Source organism: Falco naumanni, chromosome 10, assembly GCF_017639655.2.
Source record: "Falco naumanni isolate bFalNau1 chromosome 10, bFalNau1.pat, whole genome shotgun sequence".
NCBI lineage: Eukaryota > Metazoa > Chordata > Aves > Falconiformes > Falconidae > Falco > Falco naumanni.
In genome coordinates, this window is record NC_054063.1 from 4,431,345 (window position 1) to 4,458,697 (window position 27,353).

The window sequence follows — 27,353 nt, forward strand, 5'->3', positions numbered from 1 at the left end:
TGAATGGCTAAACTGTTGAGTTTAGTAATTCTGTGAAACTAAATGCCATGCGTCTGTCCTTCTGGAAAGACATCTGGTTTCTTGGTTGCTGCTTACTAACTGGGAAAGTGGGAAATGTGAAAAGTTCTGCGACCTTTTCTTGGGACATCTTGGAGGTTGTGTTTAGTCAAAGCTGCAGAGATACCAGAGCTAGCTTTGCCTGCTGGAGAGCCATCACATTCTGATCTGATGTGATAAATGCAAGGCCATGGAAACAAAGCATTTAGCTGCACTTCTGACTTTTGCGTTATTTTTAAAGTTGGGAGACAGTGTGTTTCATCAGCAGCATTCCAGTCAAGAATCAGTGTTGAGAACCAGTTACTTGTTTTGATCACTGGGGTTTTTTTGGGGGGGTTTTGTTTCTCATACCAGTAATGCTCTAAAAGGGCTGTGCAACCATTTTTTATAAAATTTGACTGAATGAAATAGGCTGGTGTGGAGGAGCAGAGAAGTGAATGTGGTTTTCAGAGTTCTGCCTTACCTCTTTATTTTATCCAAAGAAAATGGAATACTCATTTGTTCTCAAAAGGGATAAACTCTGGCCATTTTCAGTAATCAATCAGTTTACATCAGTGTATAAACGCAGTATCATTTTAACATAATCGCAAGTAGGGCAGTGTGATTTCCCCGCTGGGTGTTCGTAGCCAACACAATGCGGCTGCACTTCAATCAGGACAACTCTGAAGCACAGAAGTGACAGAGAACAGAGTGGTTAATGTGTTATCTGTATGCTGTTGCCCTACTGTGTGCATCAGTGGGGAAGAAATCTCTTGAAAGGGATGGGGAGCTGGGATAATATTGATACTGATTGGATTAGACATTGTTCATGTCTGATCTTTAGTTAAGAAGCTGTTGAGCCACTCTGCTGTTGATCGGACTTGATATTTCAGGTTCCTTTTTTCTTTGTAGTAGTATTAATAATGGCCTTAGCATGGAAATGTCTAGATGAAAATCCATCTATTCATATTGCTCAAAACACATTTTTGGGACAATATTTTTAAAAAATTTGTAAGTAGACATTTTAGAGCTTTGATCTTTGCCTGGACCTGGGGCTGGTTTTGTGAGGCAGTGTGTCTAACTCGAGCAGCTCTCTGCCCCAATGAACTTGTGACTTAATCAGAGCCCGCTAACATCAAACTTTCCAAGTGCTCAGATGGTTTGGTACAGTGCCACTTAAAATAGACATGGTTATGGGGAACCAATGAGTTGCAGAGAAGAAAACAAGCACTTTGCATTCTAGACATTTTTTCTTCTGTTTTCAATAACTAACCTGTCAGGCTTTTGTGATTCCATTTCAAGTGTTTTTAAAGATGACAGAGAGGAGGACTTGGCAAGTTAGGAAATGAGATAGGAGTGATACTGAGACATCATTTATTAATAAATAATTCTCTTCAAGCTGTATAAACTTTCTTGAATTAAATATTGCAGAAAACAAAGATACTACATTTTCAGTGAAACATTCATGATAACAATTGTCTGTGCCTTTGCTGTCTGAGATACTCACTAAAACCACCAGCTGATTTAAATTGTCTTTATTACTTTCATCAGCATAGACTTCCTCCATAAAGAAAAATCAAGCCATCTCTTTCCTGACTTGGGGCGGGCGGGCTATGCAGAGTAATGATAAAAACACGGAGTTTGTGTGCGTGTTTTTAAGCTCAGCTGAAGCCCAGTTGTAGATTGTAGCTGAGGTCCTTACAACATGTAAGCTGTTGCCAGAGGAGTGCTTCGCTTTGTCCCGTGCAGTGGCAGACACTGCAGTGAGCGTGTAGCTGGAGCCAGAGTTCGTGAGCAAGACACCAGCGTGTGGCAGGGCTGCAACTTGGACCTTGTGTCAACTGTTGTCTTTTAAAAGTGCAGGAGGAATTGAGTTGGAAAGACACTATCAAGAGCTAGCTCTCATATTTTGTATACAGCAAGATGAATTCAGAACTGAAGGTGTATATATCACCGGCTTGAGGCAACAGAAGATGAAATAACATGCTGCTCTGTTCTGTGTGTTGTTCTTTGAGTTTAGTGGCGAGTGTTTAGACCTCTGCTGAGCGTGCATTGGAAGCAGCAGCAGCAAGAGAAGAGACTGTATATGAAGCTAGGTGTCGGTCATAAGGTTGGGGTAGAACTCTGGCAGCTGCCGCTAGAGTTAGAGCTGGGGGGAGGAGTGGTGGGGATACAGGGGCTCGAGGTGACAGACAGTAGGGGGAAATGGTAATAGCTGTTCGTTTGATAACATAAGATCTCTACCAGACTTTGGCAATCAGGGGAAAAGCTGAGGGACCTCCATCACTTCCAGCATCTAGTGGCTTTTCCTGAAATACTGGCATTCTCCTTAGCTGCCAGTGACGTTCACAGCTGTGGACAGTATGGTGGCATCATTGTACTTGGCCGCTGCCTTCCCAGCCATCTCTGCCGATAACTGTTTTTCTTGCTTACCGCTGGATGAAGAAGCAAGCCTGCAATTTCAGAAGAGAAATGAAGTGGTTAATTTGGCCATCAGGCTGGCTGGTATGGTTGGGAAGGAAGGTTCTGCACTATGTCTACTTAATATTATTTTCTGGAAGAAGCAGTTGGGTCGAATCATGGCTTTGCTTTGTCTCTGACCGGATCATGCCTCCTCCCGCCATGGTGGGTCCTTCGGAGGATTTTTACAATCTCCCCCTGCTAGGGTTTTGTAATATTCTATGTGGGGAGCTGAAGGACAAGTTGTAGGGCTCAGACCTTCACACCTTTCTCTCCCTCTCAGAGCGTGGAGGGACAGTCTCAATTGCAAGCACAGATTTATCTCTCTGAGTATAATGGCAGGTGAGATGTGGTGTGACAGAAAAGTCATCTTGTCCTTGCTAAGATCTCTGCCGGTGTTACTGCTGTTTCTGTATGTCTTACTGTCAGATCCAACGCAACGAGGTTAATTTCCTTGCCTTCTGTGAGTCTGTCTCCCATCTCCTTTCTGTCTGAATGCCAGTACCATCCACCAAGGTCATGTCAATGTCCAACTGAACCTTGCACACAAGAGCTCGAGAACTCGTGCAGGTACTGCTGGGCTATCTCTACGGCCGTCATTTTGACTTGTCTTTAGAGCTTTCCATCCCTTTTGCATCAATCATAAGTTAGCTCCCCTTTGGAAGCCTATTCCCAGTCATTCAGCACTAGGACTCCAGCTTCCACCACCCCCTTAGAGCTTCAAACAGCAAGAACCTTTCTGCTTTGGCTCTGGCTGCCTGTTCCAGCTAACAGTAGTCCCCACGAACTTCCACGACACACGTCATCATCCCCCTTCAAGCTCTTTCTTGAGTTTCGTGGTGGTGGTGCAGGGGAGAAGACAGTAGTTCAGAACCTCTGTCATGGTTTTTGCTGTCTGGGAGGGCTCTGGGTAGGAGCATTTCAGGGTGTTGTCTCTAGCACTGTTAGCTTCCAGCCTGCTACTAAAAAGCATCAGAACTTGCTGTCTGTGTGTTGTTACTACTTCAGCTGGTGAACCAAGGTTTTAAGCCATGAAGGTGTAATTTGTTCTAAACCCAGATTGACAGAAGGTACTGTTGAAGGAAGGGCCTCGGTTTGGACTCTTTAACTGTTGAAGATGCTATCCATATGCCATAGATACAGAATTGAGCCTGCTCTTCCCTCTGGCTTTTACTCCTTCATCTGACATGTGGAAGGAAGAGGGTTTTGGGTAGTGTGCGTTTTTCTCTCGTGTGAAACTTCTACGTTCCTTCTGCTGTGCTGCCTGCCCCGCTGATGTGGGTAAAGAGATCCTCCTCTGCTATGTTCATGTGCAGCGCTTTTACATCTGTAGATGCCAATAATACTAACATGTTTTCATTTTTTCCTTCTGTAGCATCTCCCTTTCTGCTTTTTGCCAACCGGCGGGATGTTCGACTGGTGGATGCTGGAGGCACGAAGCTGGAGTCCACTGTGGTGGTCAGTGGTTTAGAGGATGCTGCTGCGGTTGACTTCCAGTATTCGCAAGGCATCGTTTTCTGGACAGATGTGAGTGAAGAAGCCATCAAGCAAACTTACATTAACCAAACTGGGAATGTGGTGCAGAATGTCATCATTTCTGGTCTGGTTTCCCCGGATGGCCTGGCATGTGATTGGATTGGGAAAAAACTTTACTGGACGGATTCAGAAACCAATAGGATAGAAGTAGCTAATCTCAATGGAACATCTAGAAAAGTCCTCTTCTGGCAAGACCTTGATCAGCCCAGGGCAATAGCTTTGGATCCTGCTCATGGGTAAATATTAATTTGACTTAAATGCTTAAATGGATACAGTGGTGATTTATGTTGAGGTTTTTAGTTCTGAAAAAGAAACATAGCCTTTTGTTTCGGTTTACATTTTCCCAAGGTATTTTTCTCGAGATCCGTAGCTGAACATATGTTTGAGCTTAAATATTTCGTGGCAAGAAATGACAGCCCAGACTTAGAGCCAAAAAGAAAAATACAGCTGTTCTTAGGTGCCAAGCCAAATATTCAACCCGTATGATTGCTTAACTTATTCCATTGCACTTCTGAAAAGTAATTAATTTTCCAAGCCTTTTATATTGTTATTCTCTCAGTTATCTTGTCTGGTAAGTTAATTTTCATTTGATATGTGATGTCTATTTAATGGATCTAGACAGCAAGGTGTGTAAATCTGCATGAGTCAAAACAGGAATTCCCACTTGCTATGCTGTGGTAAACAAAATCAGGGTATTTTTAAAGTGGTGATGTTGAATAATCATGTCTGTGCCAGCAAGCAAAAGAATCCAGGTGAAACCGGGGCTCTGAATGCTGTAAGGTGGCCAGGTTAGGAAGCAGTAGGGGAACAGGCTGGATGTGTCACTTCTAGTGCTCTTGAAAGCTGCTGTTTTCACAATGCTTTCGCAGGGATCACTTTATCTTCCTCTTCTGTACAGGATGTGCATGTAGGTTTCTTATCAATAAGAAAAATCTGTCATCAGGTCACATTTTCACTGAGTCCAGCCTCTTTTGCAAATGGTTGCTGAGTTAATGCAAGGGCTTAGGATAAATCGCAAATATAAAGTAGTTTGCGGTTTAACCTGCACCGGGAGGTGGACAGTCTCTTGAGAAACCACCTTCTTCAGGTGTGTGAGAAGTGAAAATTGAAACCAAGCAACAGAGAGCAACTTCAGATTGCCGTGTCAGCAACTGCCATGCTACAGACTGGAGCTTCGTTGGGTTGTTTTTGCAGTGGTTCCTGCGTAAGGCTTCCCAGATGAATGCGAAGAATGATGGGTACATTTACGGTTAATACATAAAGGAGTGTCCTGGTTTCAGCTGGGATAGAGTTAATTTTTTTCCTAGTAGCCGGTACAGCGCTGTGTTTTGGATTTAGTACGAGAATAATGTTGTGAACACACTGATGTTTTAGTTGTTGCTAAGTCGTGCTTACCCTGAGTCAAGGACTTTTCGGTTTCTCACGCTCTGCCAGTGAGGAGGCGCACAAGGAGCGGGCAGGGGACACAGCCAGGACTCCTAGCTGACCCGAACTAGCCAAAGGGATATTCCGTACCGTAGAACATCATGCTCCATAGATAAAGTTGGGGGGTGGGGGGGTGGGGGGGTGGGGATTGGCCAGGGCTGGCCGATCGCTGCTTGGGAAGTGGCTGGGCATCGATCCGTGGGTAATGAACAGTTGTATTGTGCGTCACTTGTCTGTCTTGGGTTTTGTTGTCTCCCTTTTCATTACAGTTATTCTTACTGTGAAACTGTGTGTACCCAAAGAAATGAAATCCTTAGGTTTTCTGACATGTCAAATGCTGGAGCTGCCTGTATCCACCACTAACTGGTGGAAAGGTATAGTTGTCTTCAGTAAAAGGGAAAGTGGAGTGACTTTTTGGACCAGAGGACTTTTCCAGAGGGGACGGTGTCCATTTAATCCTGGCTTCACTACAGATGCCTTTAGGTGAAAGGCGTTCTTCTCATAGCAAATTGCTGTTTGGAATGATTTTAAATAAATTAGCAGGAATCCTGTGTGTATCCTGACAGCAAGTAATCTATGCAGAATTCATTAATGTGGAAGATTAACTGTAGATCTAGAGTTCATTAGTATAATTTAGAGAGGGAATATGATGTTTAATTGAGTATTTTATAATGTGGTAGATCGGAGTGTGGAATGGCACTTTCCATGGAATATCAGGAGGGCCAAGGTGGTATCTCGAAGTGGATGCAGTTCCTTTCCTTTAGACTGGTTTCTTTATGGTAGCTTAAATATTGGTTGTGGCGATACATTTCATGCCGTATTATGTGTGTGCTTTTTGACTCTCCTGTTCTGCAAAAATAAAGGGGTTAACTGGGGATTTCTGGTAGTATATCGCTTCTGCACTACAGGAATTGTGAAATTATTATTTTTAATGAAAATAATTAGTTGATTAGAACAACTGGGTGAGAAATTATTGTTGGTTCAGGTCAAAAGGAGAGCTTTTTCAAAATCATCAGTGGTGATGGTGAAGTTGTGTTTCTGCAGATCTAATCCTTGTTTGTGTTTGGAAGGAGACGGGATGCAGGAATCGTTTGTTTTGCTTGACTGTGAGAGGCAGTTCTTTGCAGCAATGCTCTGTGCAGAACAGATGTGTACCATTTCTTAAATATACACAAAATCCAGTAAGCATAACAACAGAAGGCACCCTTCTGGTGTATGCTGGGTATCCTCCCTTGGGTTTGCCTTTCTGTACGTCTGTGGTAGCCTATTCTTTCTTTCTTGGAGGACTTCTCTGCTTATAAATATCTTGCATTTAGTCCTCCAGGGAAAGTGTGCAAGTAGGAACAGTTACTGTGGAACGGGCAAATACAAGGAACAAGATGTATTTGCCAAAAATGTAGGTGTCTGCGTGTGAGCTGGTCACCTTGAGACTTTCTGGTATTGATCAACACAATTGCTTGAGATGAGGAGAGAATGACAGTTGTCCTGACTTTTGCGCAGATCAGTTCCTTGGGTTGCCAGTGCTGCTGTCCTGAACATCAGTTCAGGCTACAGTTGAGTTTGCTTCCAGTGGGAGCAGCAGCTTTATGTGAAACACTGCAATCGGTTTTAACTTGTGGCAGACATTTCTAATGCTTAGCCTGTTTGATTTGTGTATTAATCCAATGCAACAAAGCAACAGAAATAAATGGTCTGTGAAAGTGCATTATGAAGATAACACGTGTCCTTTATAATTAACCAATTCATTCCCACTATGGCATATTAAAATCAGCCTCCACAGAGCTGCTCTTCTGCGTAAAAGTGACAAAGTCCAGTATTGCAGAAGGGTCCTATTGAATTAAAGGCAGGTTTGCCCATATAACTGGCTAATGTAGTAAACTTAATAAACCAGAAAATCATACATTATGCATATTTGTGGGATAAAACATTCAGAATCAATTTTTGCCTTTACAACCACTTCATTTCATGTGGTAGTTCTGCAATGTTTCGTGGGTGCATCTGTGAAGTAGTGATCATGATACTTGCTTTAGGCACAGCAGGCTCAGGGTTTGAGCACCTCTAGAATCTGTTGTTCCTTGTTTACTGGTGTTTTCTGGGGAAGGAAGGTAGATGACGTGGGAAAAAAGAACTTTCTAGTACCTTTTCATTTGTCTTTTTTGTTAATAAGTTTTTGTGGGCTGTTGGCTAATGCAGTTGCTACAACTGACAGTAAGAATTTGTGCTAAAATCAGGTTAATTAAACTTGAGTAAGTTTGTGGGGGTGTTTTTTTTATGGATCATGAAATGTGATTAAATTTAGACTAGGATTTTTAGAACTGGTTGATGCAGTCTTTTAAGTTGCTAGACATTTGCTTTCAGTCAGAAGCCACGTTCCATAGATGTGACTTTGCCCTTTTAGCAGTTTCTTCTAGAGAAGTGGGGAGAAGCTTAGAAAATAAGGCAGAAAACTTCATTAGGTATAGGCCAGTCAACTTCAGTCTCCAGAAGAAAAATGGGACAACTAAACAGTTTGTAAATGCCTATCTAATACTAGTAGTACTCAAACGTGGCTTGTCAGGAATGCTCTATGTCAAACAAGTCCCAGTTTCCTTCTGTTGACAAAATAACGTGTCCTTGTGCAGATTTGTGACGCTTTCTCTTGGCTTTAGTAAGGCTGTTCTGCAGAGATGGATGGAGGATTCCATGTTGCGGTGTTCACAGTGCGATGTTATGCCCAGTCTGTTGTTTTATTCCATTTTGAATGTGATTCTTCAAGGCATAGACTAGTTGAAGATAATAGAGGGGGACATATTGAATCTACAGCGATCATCTCTCAGGAACGTCACAGGCATTATGACCAAACCTTAGGGTGCGGGAGATGGGCTAGTTGACTTCTAGAGAATCCTTTCGAAGCCCGTTTTTCTGTGATTTCCAGCTGACATTCAAAAGTATGAGGGTTTTTTTGGGGGGACACGTTTTGGCGAGCGTGCAGAATAGTAAATGGGATGTTTTTGTCATAATGGCATTTTTAGAGAACTTCATCATTTCCACCTCAACCTACCTTCTTTAAAGGCAATACTTGTCTGAAGGTTATAACTTGAAAGAGAGATGCCCTTGTCATCTCCCCAACATTTGTTCAGAGCATTTCTAAAATTTCTTTCTTTTAAGGCAAGATGTGAGAGACTGTTGGAGATCATCTGTGGGTCTCTATTCTTCCCAGGGCTAGTGAAAGTCATTAATCGCACAGATTTTCTGATGCTCTAAGGCAGCATCATAATTAACAGGCAGCTGCTTAATATGTGCCATGGCATTCTTTCCCATATACCTTAAAGCTTTCTTGCTGGATCCGCTATATATTCTAGGCAACAAAGGAAGCAGATTAAGTGGTAAACCAACTATTCTGCTTCCCTGAAATTGCAGGTAAACTAAACAGACAGAGGAGAGTACAAAACATTTTTCAGCAATTTCACTGTCACTTTGCTTCAAACATCCGGATCCCAGACCTGGTGTAGGTTATGTGAAGCTGAGTTTATTTCATGAAAGACATTAGACTGAAATTCTTGGCACTGTTTTGGAGAACATTAGCATTTGTGCATGTTCTTGCTAGGTGGACCGCTGATGCGAGATTCAGTAGTGTTGGTGTTTTAGTGAGTCTGAGTTTGCAGCTTTTGCGTAAGTGTTTCTGTATTTTCAGGACAGCAGCTTCTAACAAAACTTAAGTTAGCGTATGAAAGATTTTACTCATGCCCAACTAAAGGCATAGTTTAAATTCTGTGCTATGCACTGAAAAGAACCTAAATATCATGAACATTGTGTGAAGAAGCAGGAATGCATTTCAGAAACAAGTCCTTATCATTTGTTGAGGCAAGCAAACTGCAGTTTCCTGAAAATAAATTTTCAAAAGAATGTGTGAGTGCATAGCCAAAACAAATGAATAAATTCTCAGTCCTGTAGGCAGGGTTTTAGATCTGAACAGCCTAGAATGTGTGTTGGCAAGGGTCATTAAATCTAGGCTCACTAGTTCTCAAGGCTTGCTACCTTCCAACTTGTAACACAGGGCTCCGCTTCTGAGAAGCTGTAGCGTATCCATAATCCTTATATCTGATTTTCAGCACTAAGTGCTTAATGAAGTTCACGTTCTTAAAGCCTACATTGTATTAGAAACATCTACTGCGGTTAATATAAATCTTGAATTTGTTCCTAGTTGTGTGATAGCTGCTGTGATATCTTCTGGAGCAAGGTTACTGTTCCAGTCTGCGCTGTGTGTTCTGCACCTTGGCTTATTCAGCAGACAGTACCGCTTGAGAAGTTTCTGCCCACCCTGTTTGCTGAAGCATGAAGAGCTGCATCAGACATCTGTGAAACGGTTATTTTAAAGAAAAATAAAATATCGCCTCCTAGAAAACCATGGTGTCTTGTGAGGTGTTTTGTATGTATATAGCAGCAGTCTTCACTTGGTGTAGTCGCTGGGGTGGTTGAACTGGCCATACCTGAGCTGGCGTGCTGACTCAGGTGGGATCTGGAGGAAGGATGTTCATGGAGGAGAAAAGTGAAGACCTTTGGATTGGTTTGACTGGCTGAAGGGAAGCTGCAAACCTCTTTCTGCATTTCTTCCCTCATTTTAGTTCTTAAAATGTCTTTTGTGAGGTGGTGTGTGTCTGTTGGGCAGCGGCAGTGCCAGAAGACTTAGTGCAGGACCAGACTTTTGTGGAGCAGTCTTCCCCTTTTGGAACAGCGGGGCTTTGGGGGAAGGATATAAGATGCAAATTGGAAAACATCAATTAATAGCTTTACCCTTTGTACTTGATTTTTTTAATCAGCAGTTTTAGCATTCTGCAGAATGGCCTTTAGAGGTTAAAACAAATCTAACTGGGTTCTGCAGAAAATACGTGCCATAGCCCTGCCTAACCGTCGCTTCTGGTTGCTTATAGCAAGTGAGCCAAAATCTGCAAGCAAAGACTGTCATTGACCTAAGGTGTATTTGGCACTGAAGGAAGGAAAAGATGGGATGACTAAATGTGGCAAGTGAGATATTAAAAAATGTATTTAGAAGGGACAGCTATCAAGACTAGAAAGCTCTCAGTTCAGAGTTTAAAATTCAAAGCTTCAGACGTGCCTAGTTGTTAATCCAGTGCGTCCTCAGTGTCACAGCAACCCCCTGAACCAGACCTATAGCATCTCACAGCTGTGCTTATAGCAGCACTTAAATAAAGCTGCTGTCGTGTTCACTGCTGATTCACCAGGACCTCGGTCCCACCCAACAGCCTGTTGTGTACATAAGGTTACTTAATGTGTAACATTAAGGTTAAGCGTGTTGGCTTTCCGTGTGGAGGTCGTGGGGACTGTATGCTGCAGCCTGGTCGGTATGAGCTGCAGCAGAGTGAGGCTTTGAATAGTCTGATATAAAGGACTATGAATGGTGAAATGTTTTTAAGAGTGTATCATCTGATCTTATCTCCTCTGGAATAGTTGAGAGGAAGGGGAATATTGAATAAAAACTTAACTGTTGCAAATACCAGAGAAGAAAAACACCACACACAGTATGGGTAAAGATTATGCTTTTTAGCAACTCTTAGTCACTCATGGCTACTTAGTTAAAATGCAGAAGATGCCCCGGTTCTGTGTGAAACATGATTATTGCTGCCTTGAAAGGTAACAATTACTTTATATCCTCTGTGTCTCTATTTAGTAATTAATTTCAAGTATATAATTATTTTGAAGCTTTTGGTTAATTGTTTGAAACACTGGAATGAGAATGAATATACGAGTAGCACAGTTCTTTTCTTAGAATGTAAGAAAAGTACTCAAACATAAAAATGTCTTGTAAGTCATATCCAGTATCTTGGTATGGCTGTGGTTTCTGGGAGCTGGAAAGCTGTTGATATGTGGCCAAATAGCTGCAAATAGTCTCATGCATGAGAAACTTGAAGTTCTTGTGGGCAGCATTACTTACTTCAGTTTTGAGATGGATGCCCTTGATGGTGACAGCCTTTCCATAAATGTTTCATTGGTCTCTTTTGCTTATTTCTCCCTTTTCCAGCTCATAGACATGACTACAGGGCACAAATTATTTAAAGAGCATTTGCTTCGTTTGAGTGCAGAGCTGCCTGTTCAGAGATGGCAGAAAAAAGTGATTTACTCCCTCCCATCTGAAATCACATGGGGAAGAGGTGGAAATGTGTAGACTTCCTTAATAACCCAGTTGAACCCACTGCCCTGTTAGCTCTTTTTGTGTTGCAAGTTCTGACTCATACCCTGAGTCCCAGAGACAGGCTTTTTTGCCCTCTACACGTTTAGTCCCCCAAAGTAGTTTGGGAATCATGGTAATTCTTATGTTTTTAATTTCTACACCGTGTCTTAAGGGAACAGAAGGAACAGCAGGACGGCTTTGGCTGTCTCAGTGCCAGCGTGGGTTGCATTTGTTTCTCAGGTGAAGTCAGGAATGTGGCTTTGGTCTTGTAGCTTTGGCTCAGGGGCCAAACTGGTGGTGGAAGTTGAGATTCTCTTTCATTAGAGCACTTGATGGATGCAGTTTACCACTACACAGAGGCAGTGTGGATATCATGGCATATGCATCGTGTTGGTCTGGTTGGACTGGCACCAGTCTGTTTGTCATGAATGGGTGACTTTGGTTTAACTCAAAACACATTTCTAATTTTTTCATAAAAACCCAAAGTGAACTGTACATAACTATAAGCTGAAGTCAGGATTTTTCACACATAGCCTGTGGAATGTGTGCTTGAAAGGATTTGTTTGTTAAATTGTGTTTAAGGTGATAAGCGAGAAAATGAAACGCTGAGATTGCATGCCTTGACAAAGCAGTGGCTGGCGTTTGAGTGTACTGTTTTCTCAAACTGCATCGGCACGCTGAAATAGAGAAAAAGACCACATGAGGTACTTTCCCTACCTCATTTTCTGCGACTTCCCTGACCACCCTAGAGAGGTGGTATATCATCCTGAGTTGCTTGTGGGGGGCTTTCAACACAAAAATAATTTCTTGATATATATAGTATTTCTTCATCTCTTCTCAGAAGTGTCTGAGAAGAAAAACTTAATGTTGTGTTGTCTTTTGTACCTTATCTAGTGACCATGAGGAGCAGTTGCAAGGGCTCATTTTGTCGTCTTATGGTTGTTTCTGTAGAGATTTTGCAAACAAATATGCTGGAAATTCTTTTAGAGGGAAAGAGCATGTGCAACTCTTCCTCCCGCCCCATCCTACCAGCGCAGTTTCTTTCTCTCAACAGATCGGAGGTATTTGCGGTAATACTGCATTCCAAGTTGAAAATTCTCTTCCTAACCCCTTGAGTAGTGTTGCGGCTATCTCCTTACTGCTGTCCTCCTTCTGTAGCTTCGTGTGTTTGGAAATCTTCTCGAATCCCTCTCTCCGAGGATTCTTCAGCTTCACGGTATCACGTAACCTGGCTTTACCACGGGCTAGTGAAGCTGCATTGAATGCCTGCTTGTTTACCTTGGAGAAATCACTCGGTTGTCTTCTTCCCATATGGGTGAGCAAGGTGCTCTTTCGTTGCAAGCATTTCACTGCAATAATATTTGAGCATCCATCAGTTGACAGGCAGTTACGTTTTTCCTCTTTGCTTTCAGTTCCTAAATAGTATACCAGACCTATATGTAATGTATACAGTTTAAAACAATAAACCTGTCAGAATAAAAGATATTGTAGGAAAACGGTAGTGGAGAAGGGTAGTTCTGGGTGGTTTTGTTGGCTTTGCTTTAAATACATGTCTTTGAACTAGGTGTGATTGGTTGTGATGGTTACCTGCTGTGGCATATCTTTGGGTTTGATGTAAAGTTTTTTGTCAAGAACAACCAGGTCTTGTGGTTTCAGTGCTTGAAAAATTAACAAAAGAGGTAATTTGAGTAGGTAATTTGCAGCTTAATGATATGCAAGATAGCCATTCTTTTCCCTTCTGTAAACGATCGGTGCTATTTAATTTCGCAGTTGTGTTTTTGTAACTTTAGAGGTGGGATGGGGGAAATAAGTCTTAAATGTGCTGGAATCTAAACTTCATAGCAATTTCCTGTAAACTCCTGTTTTGTGCCCTGGGCTTGTAAAAGTTCAAGAACATTGTTGAAATTGGAGAAGTTTGTGCTGATTTACATCATCTGTACAACTGGCCCCTTTTGTGTAAGCGCGTTATGTAAGGGTTGGCAACCGTACTGCATTTCAGGAGGTGGAAAAAGCATTTGGGCAGTGTTGTCCACATTTTATTCCGTCCGTGATACCTTCCAGCTCAGATGGCTGAGCGGCTGCTCTTTGAGGGCACGGACGTGATTTCTAATCTTTGCAAAAATGATGACAAGAGAGATGAAGCGCCAGGAAATAAGAAATGACCTGCGGCTTTAAAACTGAGGGGAAATATGGCCTTCATCCTGTTTTTGCTCCTGCACCTGGAATTTTAAAATGAGTTAAGCAAGGGGTGGGAGAAAAGAAGAAAAAAAAAAAAAAGACTGTTGTGGTGCAGTTTACCAACTTGAAAATGTGTTTATTTTTGCAAGGTGGCTTTCAGTCTCGTTCTTCTGATAATGCTGAAGCATCATTTAAGGCCTGATTCAATGTGGTAATTAAGTACATGCGATAAGCACAGTGAGTTTCTGACTGCAGTTGAAGTGCATTTGTTTAATTGCCTCCTGGCTGGAAAGCTTGGTAGCGAAGCCAGCAGCTGCTGTGCTTACTAACAGTAGTAAGTGAATTTCACAAACTGTTGAGCTCTGTACTTTAGCTACTGGATGATGGACTGTGTGGACTGTTAGTGGTTGTGTGTTGACAAAGTAGTATACGTTTGCATCTTCTCCCTGATGAAGCTTTGGCTTTTGCTCTGCTTTTTTCCTGCTGGTTTCTTTGGTGTAGTAAAGTGCAATTCAGTTTAGGGACAGAATTAGTGCAATTGTTGCAAAATTATTATTAGATGTTAATCACTTCTCTCCCTTGCTCCCCCTTCTTTTTTGCTTTGAAAGTCTGGAGTTAAAGGTTAAAACCCAGTAAGAAAGAAGATGCTTAAGCATCTCTGAAGAACTGAATAAAGTAACCCAAGAGTTTTTCCCAGGGCTGCTTTTTGTTCAGTTTTTCTCTAGTGCTGTTTGATTAGGTTTTTGAAGAGTATCAATTTGTGATAGTTGCTTGGCAGGGATTTTTTTTGTCGTTGCTTGTTTTGTTTATTAGCTCATTAGGAATTGACATTTTCATTTTCATTTATAGCTTTAGTACTTTTACACTTTTATTGACCTGTTGCAAACAGGTGGGGTACAAAATTCCTGGCATGCCAAATCTTGGTCCTAAATATGTGATCAATCTAATGTGTACCAAGATACCAGATACTTGTTTTGATATTTTTAGCTCCTTACGGTTGTTACTGTATGCCCTGGCTCAGGGCTATTTAAAACCATTACAGTTAAAAACACCACCCCCAGCAAAATCAACCAAACAAGAAACTACCTAAATAGGTGCATTAGGATCCTCATTAGTGTTCGTTGTGTATCTTTTCAACAGGCTTCCAAAAGAGCACAGGTGTAATAGCACAGGCAGTACTGGATTGAGATTCTTTGCATAGTCTACTGAATTTTCCCTGAAACATTATCTGGGCTAAACAGCCACATTTTTAATTAGCCACATTTTTAATAGTGACATGAAAATGATAGGGGTTGCTAATGTACTGAACGCCAGCGAAAAAGATTCTATTTGAAAAACAAGCAAAAAAAAAAAAAAATCAATCCCGAACTGTCAGCTGTCCCAGAAACATTGGTGATGCCTAGACTGTTTGCCAGCGCTTGGTTTTTGTTGAGGTCAGTAAGAAATGTGGACTACTGAGCATGTGTGGTTTTGTTTGTTTGTTTTTTTTTTAAAAAGGCCCTTTTTTTTTCTTTTTTTTTCCTTTTTTTTTCCTTTTTTTTTTATTCAGAAATAATGTGTCAGTTACCACTCCACATTCTTGAACTAGGTAATCTTGACAGGTTTAAAGTCTATTAATTAAAGTGAATTTAAATCAGGTTGATTTAAATAACTTCCTGACATATAAACTGTTAAGGTGTGAAGACTGATTTTTTTCTCTAAGAAACTACTTTGAGCTTTTTGCCATTTTCTCCCCCTGCCCAAAAAGCCCCAGCCAAAAATATCTGCTGTTTGTGTAAGAACTGACCCTGTGTCCTGAGGGCATTTGGAAAATATGTGAAGTGTAAGACATAATGGCTACTACTGGACATAACTAAAATACTTAATTTCTCCGCTGCTTTTCCTATATGGCGCTTTCTCTTATGAACCTGGCTAATGCAAGCAGCTTGCTGTAGTTCTGACAAAAGGCATTTTTGTAAACATTATTTCAAGGGTAGGTATGAACTCTTTGCCTTTCTCTTGATGACTAATCACATCAAGGAAGCTGCTTCCCCTGAAAGGTTTCTCTTGTGGTGTTACTGTGCCAGTTCGGTTTGCAGTGCTGCTTTAGCTAAGCTTGTGTCACTCCATAATAATTGTGCATTTTTATTAATTTTTTTCCTCTAGGATTTATAACTCGGCCAAAAAAATCCTGATTTCAGCTGAATCTCAGTGTAGGTGTCTCAGCCAGGATGCAGTTTGTATTTAATTTGGGTTGTACTAGCTTTGTCACTCAAAATAAATAAATAAATAAAATCAAAAAGTTAAAAAAAGGAAAGCTTACACTTTGTGCGTTCTTGAAAATCCCAGACCGGCTTGCATTTAAACGATGGCATTTTGTGGCCTGTTAGAGTCTGATGGCCAATGCTGTGTTGTGCCTCGTGTCGAACGAAAAATATATCAAACCAGCCTAGATGTTAACAGTTGGAGAAAGAGGGATGAGGAGAAGTGTCCTAGCTAATTGTAGAGTCCAAGGCCCTAATTTCTAAGTGACTTATGTAGGGGGCAGTTGGAGAGCAATGCCCTTTTCTCGGGGGAAGTTTCCTAGGTGACTTCAGCTGTGTGGCTGCTGCCTTTATTGTCCCTTCTGCTGAAGCACCACTGCTATGGGACCATTGGTCAGACTGGTCATTTGCTAAGATAACTGAAAGTTTTGGTTGGTTTGTTGGTGGTTTTTTGGGTTTTTTTTGTTTGTTTGTTTTTGTTTTGTTTTGTTTTCTTGTAGGGTGCTCTATCAGCAGCAGGAGTAGGGGCGGAACTGCTCAGTTTGGCAGCAGCATGGTTTTAAATAGGCTCACCTAGACCAGAGGCTCCCAGTCCTGCTGCAGAAACAGCTGATCTCCTACAGTGATACCCAAACTCCCAGCCTCTTGATGTGTTAAGAGATCCCCAAACCAGAGCAGATTTTGTGTAATTCATGGCAATTCAGCACCTGCTGCCTGCCAAAAGGGTAGAAACCTGTTGGAAAAGGGGAGGAGGTTAAATGGAGACAAGAATTGCTTTTGCCTTTCCGTTGCCTGGCATGCTTTCCTATGATGGACCATGGGGGTGCTTTGTGGCACATGGAGGGAACGAAACCATTATTTCAGTAGGTGCTTGATTACTGCAGAGTTGTGATATATTCTGAAAAGTTCACCAGGAAGATCAGCTTTATGATACGGCATTGCAGAGATGCCTACAATCAGGGTGAGGTGGTGACAGGGTAATAATAGTCTTTTATATGTTGCATTTAAAAGTCCAGCTGGGAGAGAAGTGCTTTGAAAGAGCTCTGTCTGCGTTCAGATCATTCTACATGTTGTCTAAATGCACCTTCATCCTGCTAGCCGTCCTCTGCGGTACGGTTACGTTGCTAATACTGTGTAGCCTTAGACCTTTGAACGATACAGGCATTGATGGGGACTGAGGTTGGTACCTGTTAAAGAGTGAAAATGTCAGGATATCATTTTCCTGTGGCAAATTAATGTGTGTAGTTGAAAGTACTCCTTTTGTTCAGCAGTCTCTGTGTGGCCAAGGAGAAACACACATCACGGATGAAATTAGGCAACAGTTTTTTTTTGAGGGGAGAGGCTCTTGAGCTGAAGCTCCTTTAACAGCATAGAAAAGCCGTGAGGGGCCCTTGGCTTACAGACTTCTCTCCCCCCCCCCCCTTTTCTTCATCTGAATGCTTTGAGCTTCAGGGCAGGCTGCAATTTTAATGGGAGGCTTGAGGAGAGGAATTTTGCTCAAGGGTAATTTTGGGGATATTTTTTCATCCTTTTCATGTTAACCTGCTTTTAAGGTTTAATTGGTTGTAGTTAGTTTTGTCTCCTTTGTTTTTGCTTTTAAATAACTGTTGTGGGATTTCAGATTTTGGTCTAAGCTCTTTTTTAACCTGTATTTATATAGCTCAGTATATATATATATATGATTAAGTGTGGGACTGTCAGCCATATATATATATGTGTATACAGCCCAAAGTCACCTTTAATGGCCAGGTTTTTAGGTTTTTCTTAATTCAACAGTCCATCTTTTGTCCATCTTCATTGCTGTAGAGGTGGCTCAAGGCATCGTTTGAATGCTTCAGGTTAGTGCGGGTAAGCCGGATCAGAAAACGTGATTTGACCTGACCAAAACTGAGTATTTGACCTGATCATTTTCACAGTCTGATCCACCAGCTGGTTGTGTAGACAGTTTCTTTTATGTCTGATTTTCTCTGGCTTCCGTTGTTTGTCAATAGCTGCTTCCCCACACAGTTTGAGCTGCCACAAATTACAGCCTGACTTGTTAAGGAAAACCAAAATTAGAAGCAATTTACATTCATAGGTTGTCCTGTGAACTGGGGCAGCTCAGCTACTGCTGCTGCTTATTCAGGAGCAGTCAGTCTGTCCTGGCTGCTGGAGCTGAGACCTTTTGGGGAAGGCATCTGGAGACATGAGTCTGCTGCAGCCTCTCTGAGGTTGAGCTGTCTCAGGAGCCTGAGGACTCATCTGCATGGAATCTTTACCATTTCAACTAGAAAACTCCTTGCTTTACCCTCCTGCACTGAAGTGTATGTGTATTGTGATAAAAGTGATTCATTTCCATCTGTCTATTTGTCTATATTGATAGACACACATATATATGTATCAGTGGGATATGAACAGTGTGATCAGAATGGTCCAAATAGATGCTGTGACCGCGCTGGAACTGGAGGTGCGGCTGAATCAGGTGCGGTATGCACATGGAGGTCAGAGCGTTTTCAGCCTAAGTGAGTTGCGATGGACGTGCTGGCAGTAACTGTACGGGAGCATCTTCTGTGGCAGAGGGGAGAACATCCTGCTTAGGAACATGATGGCAATTACAAACGTAGTCCCTGCTTTGTTCCTAAAGTAGACAGCATTCTCCTTCGTAAAATAAACCGTTAAGCTTTTTCCCTCCGTGCGTGTTCACGGTGCACGTTTGTTTACTTCTTTTGTGGTTCCTGGCGTGGTTGCACAGCCAGTGCTGTCGTGTTCAGGGGACCTGAGGGTCTGAGATCATCCAGGTTATGAAGAGTCCGGCTAAGCAAGGGCTCTGCAAGACAGAATAGATGCCTCTCTACCATGCTTTGCTGGAGCTCCAGTGGTAGCAGGACTTAAGTTAGGGGTAGCTCAGCATTTACTCAGCTGGTGCCCATCCAGCACTGCTGTTGATCTAATATAGCATGATGAACCTGGAGCGGTGAGAGTCCAGTGCACAGACACCTCGTTTTGTTTGGAGGGCTCACTCAGGTCAAAGGCTTCCTGACACTGCCCATGCCAGGAATGGCTGTATTGGCCTTGGGAAGGCAACATCCTTTCTCTGACTGGCCTGAGGTAGCTGTGCAAGGGGTGTTTGCACCCCTGGCGTGCCAAATTTGCAACCTGGATGTATTACGCTAGGTAGCATTTACCAGCTGGGAACTGACTGGCCTCTTCTGATCAGACAATTTCTCTCCTAACTGTACAGTCTCAGCTTTTTATGCAGATGTTGTGCGATTTGACACGTTTTGATCTGGTCCTTTCCAACTGGTAAGTGCTGTTAATGTGTCTGTTCAGGCTGTTTAAGTTGCCCATAGGTGGAGGGACCAGGAAACCAGGACATGGATGGGAGTGGGGGAAAAGCATCCAAATATTTAATCTGATGTCACTCTAGGTCTGCACTGACTCATGCTTGCTTTATTGAAGAAACAAACTTCAGGGCACTTCATTTATTCTTTTCTGTTTACAGACTGCAAGAGGAAGCTTTGTTGGGTAGGTCATGAGTTGCTTCAGAATGTGATTTAGGATATTAACTTGAAATAACTGTTCACACGAGGGTGATGCTCAGTTGTAAATGCATATGGCAATCAGGTGCTGCCTGGTGGTGAAAGAGAATGGTGATACATTATACAGAGGCGGTGCTTGTGGGAGATGCTCTCATGCAGGACTTGTTTTGCACCCTTTGGAACTGTGGTTTGATTTATGCTAATAAGTATGTTGATCAGTATGGTAAAGTTTTGGGAATATACATTTGTGTGTATACACCACTCTATGTATATACATTTATGGGCTTTGCGAATTGCTGCTGTCCCTTCTGTTCCTAAAGCTAACCAGCATGTATTGTCATTTAATTTGTGTGCATCTCTGCTTCCTTTTTCAGCTACATGTATTGGACTGACTGGGGTGAAACTCCCAGAATAGAACGGGCAGGAATGGACAGCAGCACGCGAAAAATAATTGTCGATTCAGATATTTATTGGCCCAATGGACTCACGATAGATCTGGATGAGCAGAAACTTTACTGGGCTGATGCAAAACTGAGTTTCATTCATAGGGCAAATCTGGATGGTTCCTTCAGGTAAGTTTCCTTTAGTCAGTAATATGGTGTGTGTTATTTCTTGCCTCCTGCATTCATTTTGAATTGAGGCATTTTTTCTCAGTAACCTAGAATAATGCCAAAACTTACTGTTCTTTTTTAAATGCAATTGTTAATAGCCTTGCAAAAAGTAAAATAGTCTCAGATCCTATAAAACTGGTTTTAAAAGTAAGACTATTTATATCGGTATTTTACTATGGACTGTTAAGATTCTGTGTTCTGGTCTGGTGTTGGTTTTCAGATAGTTGAAAATGACATTTTCATTTCCGTTATTGCATAACATTTTGAACGTCTTGTGTTATGAAATCATTTTGCTTTGGTAAGAAGTTGGAGTTGAGTTTTACGCTTATCTGTGGAATAGAGCAACATGCGCGCATATACACATACCCTCCCCCAAAACCACTGCATTTTCCGTGGTGTTTTTCAATTTTTTTCAATATTTTTTTTTTTTACCAAGGCGCATTCTGTGCCTAATTTTCACACTCATAAAAGAGGAATAACAATATTGACATCCTTTAGAAAACACTCTTAAGTTCCTTTGAGAGCACTATACAAGAGCTAGATAATGGTGGCATTGTAGTAAGTGACAAGTGCTGACTGGCAGTCAGAAGTACAGACAAGGGAAAAGGCCGTTACGGAAGGGAGTGGTAGCTCAAAGGCTGGGTGCAGGTTTGTAGACAGAAAGAAAGTGCTCTCTCAAAATTCAGAGTCTAAGAGAGATTTTCCTACAATAAGACATGAATATATTTCTCCGCTTTAGGGGCAAGCGGCAGAGGGTGAGGTTTGCAGGCTGTTTCTGCAGTTATGCACATACAAATTTATAAACTTTACACGCATGTCTGTGTAAAAACTTAAAGCTGTAATTGGTAAGTAAAATTTATTTTGCTCTTTTTAAGGCAGAGGAATGCCACTTGAAAGGGAGCAAGCCTTTGAATACGCTAATTCCAGCAATCTGTCCAAATTACTTTGTGATAATTAATGCGTGTCCACAACCTCCCAAGCAGTTTTCTCTTGAACCATAAATGAAACAGTATTTTAGGAAAAAAATAGTTTTGCATTAAAAAAAAAAAAAAGCTCACTGGTGTACACTTCTTACATATTTTACTCAAGGTGTAAATGGGACACTCGAGGTCAGGATACTCCAATGCAGGGTGCAGTCTGGAAGTTCCTTGTGTCAAACAGCACATGGACTTTTAGGCATTGTCCAGTATAATAGCTTGATGTCAATTAGCTGTGTATAATTTATATTGTTACCGTATGATAAAGCTTCCTTCTTAAAATGTTAGACATATTAATAAAACACCATGGATATTGATCTTAATTTAAACTCCATTAAAATGAAATTTTTATTCTTTTTTTCCCCTTCCACTGATCAATGCTGAAGCAGAGATCTGTGAAGCCAGGACTCTTAGGTCCTGCTGGTGTCAAGGTAGACTTCAATAATGGTTCAAACTAGATAATAACTTTGGGGGGTTCCTTAAAGGTGGAGCAAAGTGAGTTTCACTCAGACTTGTCAGTAAAGAAACCTTAAGGTGTTTCAAATGTTTCTACCCCTCCCATCCCGGAATCACTTCAAAATTTAAAAAAAAAAAAAAAAAAAAAAAAAAAAGGAAATGTGCATTCTGCATGGTGGATTAATGTTACTGGAGCAATCTGCCTGTTGGATCTTAGTGGGAAACAGCTGCTACAATACGAGGATACAGCCAGTGCTTTACTACTAAAGAAGCAACAGAAGAAGTAAGAGTGGAAAGAGAAGTGAAATCAGTATTTCTGTTTATCGTGTTTTGTGGTGAGAGAAGTGGTGATAATTTGAAGGTCAGAAATTTTAGAGCAGATTCAATTTTACCTCTAGAACAGAAAGAATAATAACTTTGTTTTCTTTTCCCCACATGACCTGCTTTGTACATGTATATGCAAGTACTTGTTTGCATGTGTCAGTCTGTTTTAAACTTGTCAGTGTTTGAATACATACAAAGAATTTTGGGGGTGCTTTTTATATTCCCCCAACCCTGGAAAATGCAAATGCTACCTATGCTGCTCAAAATGAAACAGAATCCTTCCCCTGCCAAGTGTTAGCTGTTGTTGTTGGTTTTTTTCTTTAATCTCTTCAGTGGAAACAATTGAACTGCAGATCTGAATATAGGTATAACAAAAATGTATCCCTCACTTTCCTTCAGGATGATGCTGAGACTTCAGCTTTCTTAAAGTTGTACGGTGAAAAATTTTGAATACTGGTTTGCTGTGTCAGGACAATGGTCTGGAAGGTGTGTGTAAGCTTTTGTGTTTGTGCATACACAAAATGCATGAATTTTGTGAAAACTGCGTTCGTATTGTTTTGACTGAGGAACTGTCAAGTAAGTTTTGACTGACTTAGTGTGTGTCTGCAAACTACTGAATCTGAATTATACAAATTTATTGCAATATGTATACATTGAGGATCATATGAGTTTAGAAAATGTGTTGGATATGTCATGTGTTTTGTGATTTTGAGTTCAGCTAGTAACCTATATGGACATGTATGCATCCCCAGAAGAGGTGTGGCTGAATGAGGTCAATAATAAACATCTGAAATGTTTCTGATTTTTATTAATTATAAGTATTCAGTCTTAGAAAAAATATAACTGACTCTTGCTCTGCATTTAAAAAGGTAATCTGAAAAATATTTGTTTCTGCTGGTAAGTTAAGAGGGGTGATTTAAAGAGACACTCAGGTTGTTTCTTTTTTTTTTTTTTACTGCTACAAGAAAGGACTGAGTGCAGCTGAAGTCCTGGGCAAAGATGAAATATACTGCATAGGGGGATAAAACCAGTAATGTTTTTATTGGAGGAACACTCTTCAGACCTGTATTTCCTCCAAAAGGGAGTTGAGTTTTGGGTATTTGCACAGACCTGTTAAGGAACTTTGGTGTGGCCTTTCAGAAGTCAGCGTGCAGCTAAATTGGATACTGTGTCGCTATAAACCCCAGAAAATTTGTCTCCTTATTGCTATGAACGGGCAAAGTCTTGTTGTACATTTTTCAGTCTGTCACTTTTATCACCAGGTGAATCTCTTGCTCCAGTGAATTGGTTAAAAGACGACGATTCCTATATGAGTTTCTACAACGGCAGGTTTTGCTCTGTGTGGTAACAAGTGGAAGCAGTGCAGTTTTAATCCTTGCTCTCCCTCTTTCGTTTAGGCAAAAAGTTGTTGAAGGTAGCCTTACCCATCCCTTTGCACTGACGTTGTCCGGGGACACTTTGTATTGGACAGACTGGCAAACGCGCTCCATTCATGCCTGTAACAAAAGGACAGGAGAGAAAAGGAGAGAAATACTGTCTGCCCTATATTCACCGATGGACATCCAGGTCTTAAGTCCAGACCGGCAGCCATACTGTATGTTTTACTTTTCCCTAAAACTTTTTTGTGTAACTGTTACTTATCAGGAAAAATGTTAAATCATAAAAATGGTTAGTGCGAAGTTGTAAGGTCTTAAACACTTGTCAGGGGATGGGTTGCTGAGGGTCTGAGTACCCAAATCCTGTTGTAACTGTCTTTGAAAATTGGTATGAGCTCACTCATCATCCCAGTTGGTAACAAAATCCAAAATCCAGGGCAGTACTTCACTGACATCTTTTGATTTGGAATATCTAACTGAGAATGATAAAGACTCACCTGGCATCTTCTTAACACGATTATTTTAAAGACAATTGAAAAAAATGCTTATCATTAGGGTTTGGGTTTTTTTAATAAGTAGAATTACCACAAAATATGTTGTACCTAGAAGTGTGATTTTTGCAGTCCAGACTTGGATCATGTTTATCCCCAATATGTAACAAATAGTTTATGAACGTTTCAGTGTGGAAAGGATTTAGTTCTGAGCTTTTATATGAATCATATACATGCCTCTTTTTTTACGTATGATGCTGCTTCAAAGGAAGGTTGGCGTAGGGAATTGAGAATTGAATGAGGCTGTATATATTTTGTATATGCTTGTGACTCCTTGTGACAGTTGGTCTAGGGGTTCTTTTAGGATTGTGAGAATAGGACTTAAAAGCAATGGTGTGGAAATGTATGTAATTGAGCAGCTATGGGAAGAATCATCTCTGGCCTAGCAGAGAGACTCATGCCATTTGGGTCGGCTTCTTTCTTTATGCCAACTGTAAAGTCTGATTCCCTAAAGGTAATGTTTGTTAAACAAATTCCAGTAAAGCTTATAGGATGTCAGTAAACAGGCTTGAAAGCAAAAGGAGTTCGGAGATCATCTTGATGATGAAACCTGTGCAAGTTTTTTTTTCATTGAGGTTGTTGGGTATGCACAGCACCCTGGTTTATCTCACAGCTCCAGAGAAGAGTTTGTCTGTGCTGAATTCTTGTCATTGCTTTTAGCTCAGGGAATGTCCCAGCCTTGGGTCATAGTATTTCTGGGTCAGTCTCAAAGAAAATACGGCACATAGGGAAATAGCATATGCTTAAAATAGCTCAGATGCTGTTGACTTCATTAAGATCAGGCTTGTATTCCTTCCTCTCCCTTTTTTTCCTCTTTGTGACCATCAGTGGAAGTAAAACAAGCCAAATTAGCGGGAAATTTTGTGGTTTTGTATTAAAGCAGTTTAGATGCTTATTCAAACTGTGACGGATTTCAGAGAGATCTTGCAGAACTTGCAATATTTTTAAATCTTTCCTAATAGCTGGCAATATTCCCCATAATTATTTATGGTTAGAGTTTCATCTCCTGCTGCCACTTTTTCCCCCATGTAAATGACATAGATGCATTCAGTTGTTGTGTGTCTGTCCCTGTTCTGTGCCGTGTGTCCCATCCCCCCATTTTTTTTGTTTATTTTCTGATTTTCAAAATCACTGACTTTACATGTTGCTCCTCTGGATTTCCTGATGCTTCAGGGATATGTCTTGCTGTGAAAGCTTTGCAGTAGAAAAAATAATTTCCAACATGTGACACTAATGTAGGAACTGTACAAATTGTTAAGTTTTCCTTTATTTCATAGAACCGGTCCCCCCAACCCCCACCGTCATCCCAGCCCTGTTTTCCATTTTCATGATGCTCAGCAGACCCAGCATCCACAAAGTAACTGATGTCCAAAGCTCTTAGCTGTGTTCAGCTTTAGAAACATTGAAAGAACTGTACAGTGAGAATGTGCTGAGCTGTCATCTCTTTCAAAATCAGCTTTTGCATGCATCTCAGATCAGGTGCCCCTAGAAGGAAGACGCTGGGGAGGGGGAAATCAAATACTTTGTACTGTGGTTCCTCTGTCTTATAGCATGAAAGCTTGTGCCAGTCAGTTGGGATCTAGAACTTCTTCCTCATGGCTTTAGGGGTTCTAGAAAAATGAAAATAAATCTGTTTGGTTTCTTGAAGTTCACACTCCATGTGAAGAAAACAACGGTGGTTGCTCCCATCTGTGTCTGCTGTCTCCAAGAGACCCCTTCTACAGCTGTGCCTGTCCCACTGGTGTGCAGCTAGAAGACGATGGCAGGACATGCAAATCAGGTAGGAGCTTGGCTTTTCTACAGTCACAGTGTTGAGTTGGTTTGGGTTTGCTGCTTAGAAGTTGAACTTTGAAGAAGTGAGTTGAGAGGAACTACCTGATACGCTGAAATCTCACTCTTGTCCTGATGAAGATGGCAGAAATTGTGCACCCAAATCTTCTGCCCAGCTACCAGAGGCGGTGATTTTTATGAACTAAAGTAATCCCTTGCATCAGAAATCAGACAATTTTGACTGCATTTTGTGTTTTTTGACTGTATTTTGTGTTGCCAGTTCTCTGTAGGAATGAAGTAGTATGTGAAGCCCATTGCAGAAGAATTTTATTAGAAGTAGGCTATTGTAGGACATCTTTCAATTTGGACAGTGGACCATGGACAGACGTCTCCTCCCTCTCATTCATAACCCAGTAGTGGTCAACGATGCAGTAGTGGTGGCTGAGCTGTTGCCTTTCAGTTGCATCTCAAAATTAGCAATATGCTCGAGACACGTTCTGTATACAGATATGCCAAGAATTTGTTCAAGGCCATGTCCGCATGCCCATGCGCTATTTTAGAGATAACCTAGTGACTTGCCCCTGCTTTGATTAGTTTTATAATAATCTGTACAGAAAAATTCAAAGTAAAGATTTAAACTAAAAATACTGTTTCTCTGGCTCTGAAGATTAATTATCCCTTTGTGTCCCTTTGGGCTGCTCTGTCGGAAGGATTTATGAGAAAATTGCACCAGGAATATTTCTTCCTGGGTCTAGTTTGTGGGTTTTGGACATTAATTTTAAAAAGTGAGGCAAAGCTTTGTGTGAACAGGTTTATAAAGTTTGCTGCTTGAGATAATTGAGCTAGAGAAAAAAAAAATGTTCTGGGTGGTTTTTCCATGTCACTGAGAAGTAGGAGGAGAGGCTTGTGTATTACCAGTAGAAGCTGTTTAGAGAACAGCTAGACTGTATGCTTTAGTTGAAAAGTATAACTAGATGTGTAGTTTGTGTCTGTAAGCTGAGTGACTCCAGTGGCGTACTTTGAAAGCTTGGTTTTATCATTGAGCAGGAAGCCTCTTTTAAAAATGCACCTTACCAAAGCGGGTAGTTAACACTGATACGGCAGTAGGACACTTGGAGGTGAGGTTCTGGAGAATGTTCTGCTGACGGACTGAAAGACACTCTACTCCGATGCGTTTTCAACAAGTCTAGTCAAAGAGTATAGTTATTTTCTGATGTGGCTTGATTCCTCCGAGTCCTAAAGCAAGCATAATAGGTTCTTTTCATTTGTGAACTTGAAGCAGAATTTGAACACTGAACCTCCAGGGTTTAAGGGCCAGCTTTATTAGCTCATCCTGCTGCAATTGAAAGGCTTATAAGGTAGTTCTTGCAGCTGCTGAAAGACCTTTCTCTTTCCTCCTTCCAGCTTTGGAAAGTTTCCCTTTCACAGCTTTTAAAAAAACATTGCTGAATGCCCAGGACAACCTTTTTAGACGTTCATATTGACCTCATGTTTTTGGCAGTGGGAATGAAGGTCAGCCTGCTTTTGGCGTTTTGGCAGATAGCGCAAGCAGGAGTGACTGCTTATACTGTGCTTTCACCTTTCCATTGTCAGGCCAGACAATCTGTCAAGGGTGTTCTGTCAAAGGAGGGCAAAAAAGTGGGATGGGAACAGGAAATCTTGCTTTGCATAAGAATGTGGCCTTTTGGTTCACTTTTATGGATTATTTCTTTCCCAAGCTCCA

General features: G+C 41.3%; 1 protein-coding gene across 1 annotated transcript in view; it reads left to right on the plus strand.

Annotated features, from left to right (window-relative positions):
• The window catches only part of LRP5 (LDL receptor related protein 5), a 160,801-nt gene that overhangs the window by 30,288 nt on the left and 103,160 nt on the right, over positions 1-27,353 (plus strand). The window contains exons 2-5 of the mRNA XM_040608497.1: positions 3,872-4,268; positions 19,940-20,137; positions 23,331-23,527; positions 25,509-25,640. Coding sequence (XP_040464431.1) covers positions 3,872-4,268; positions 19,940-20,137; positions 23,331-23,527; positions 25,509-25,640 — 924 coding nt within the window. The remainder of the gene's footprint in view (positions 1-3,871; positions 4,269-19,939; positions 20,138-23,330; positions 23,528-25,508; positions 25,641-27,353) is intronic.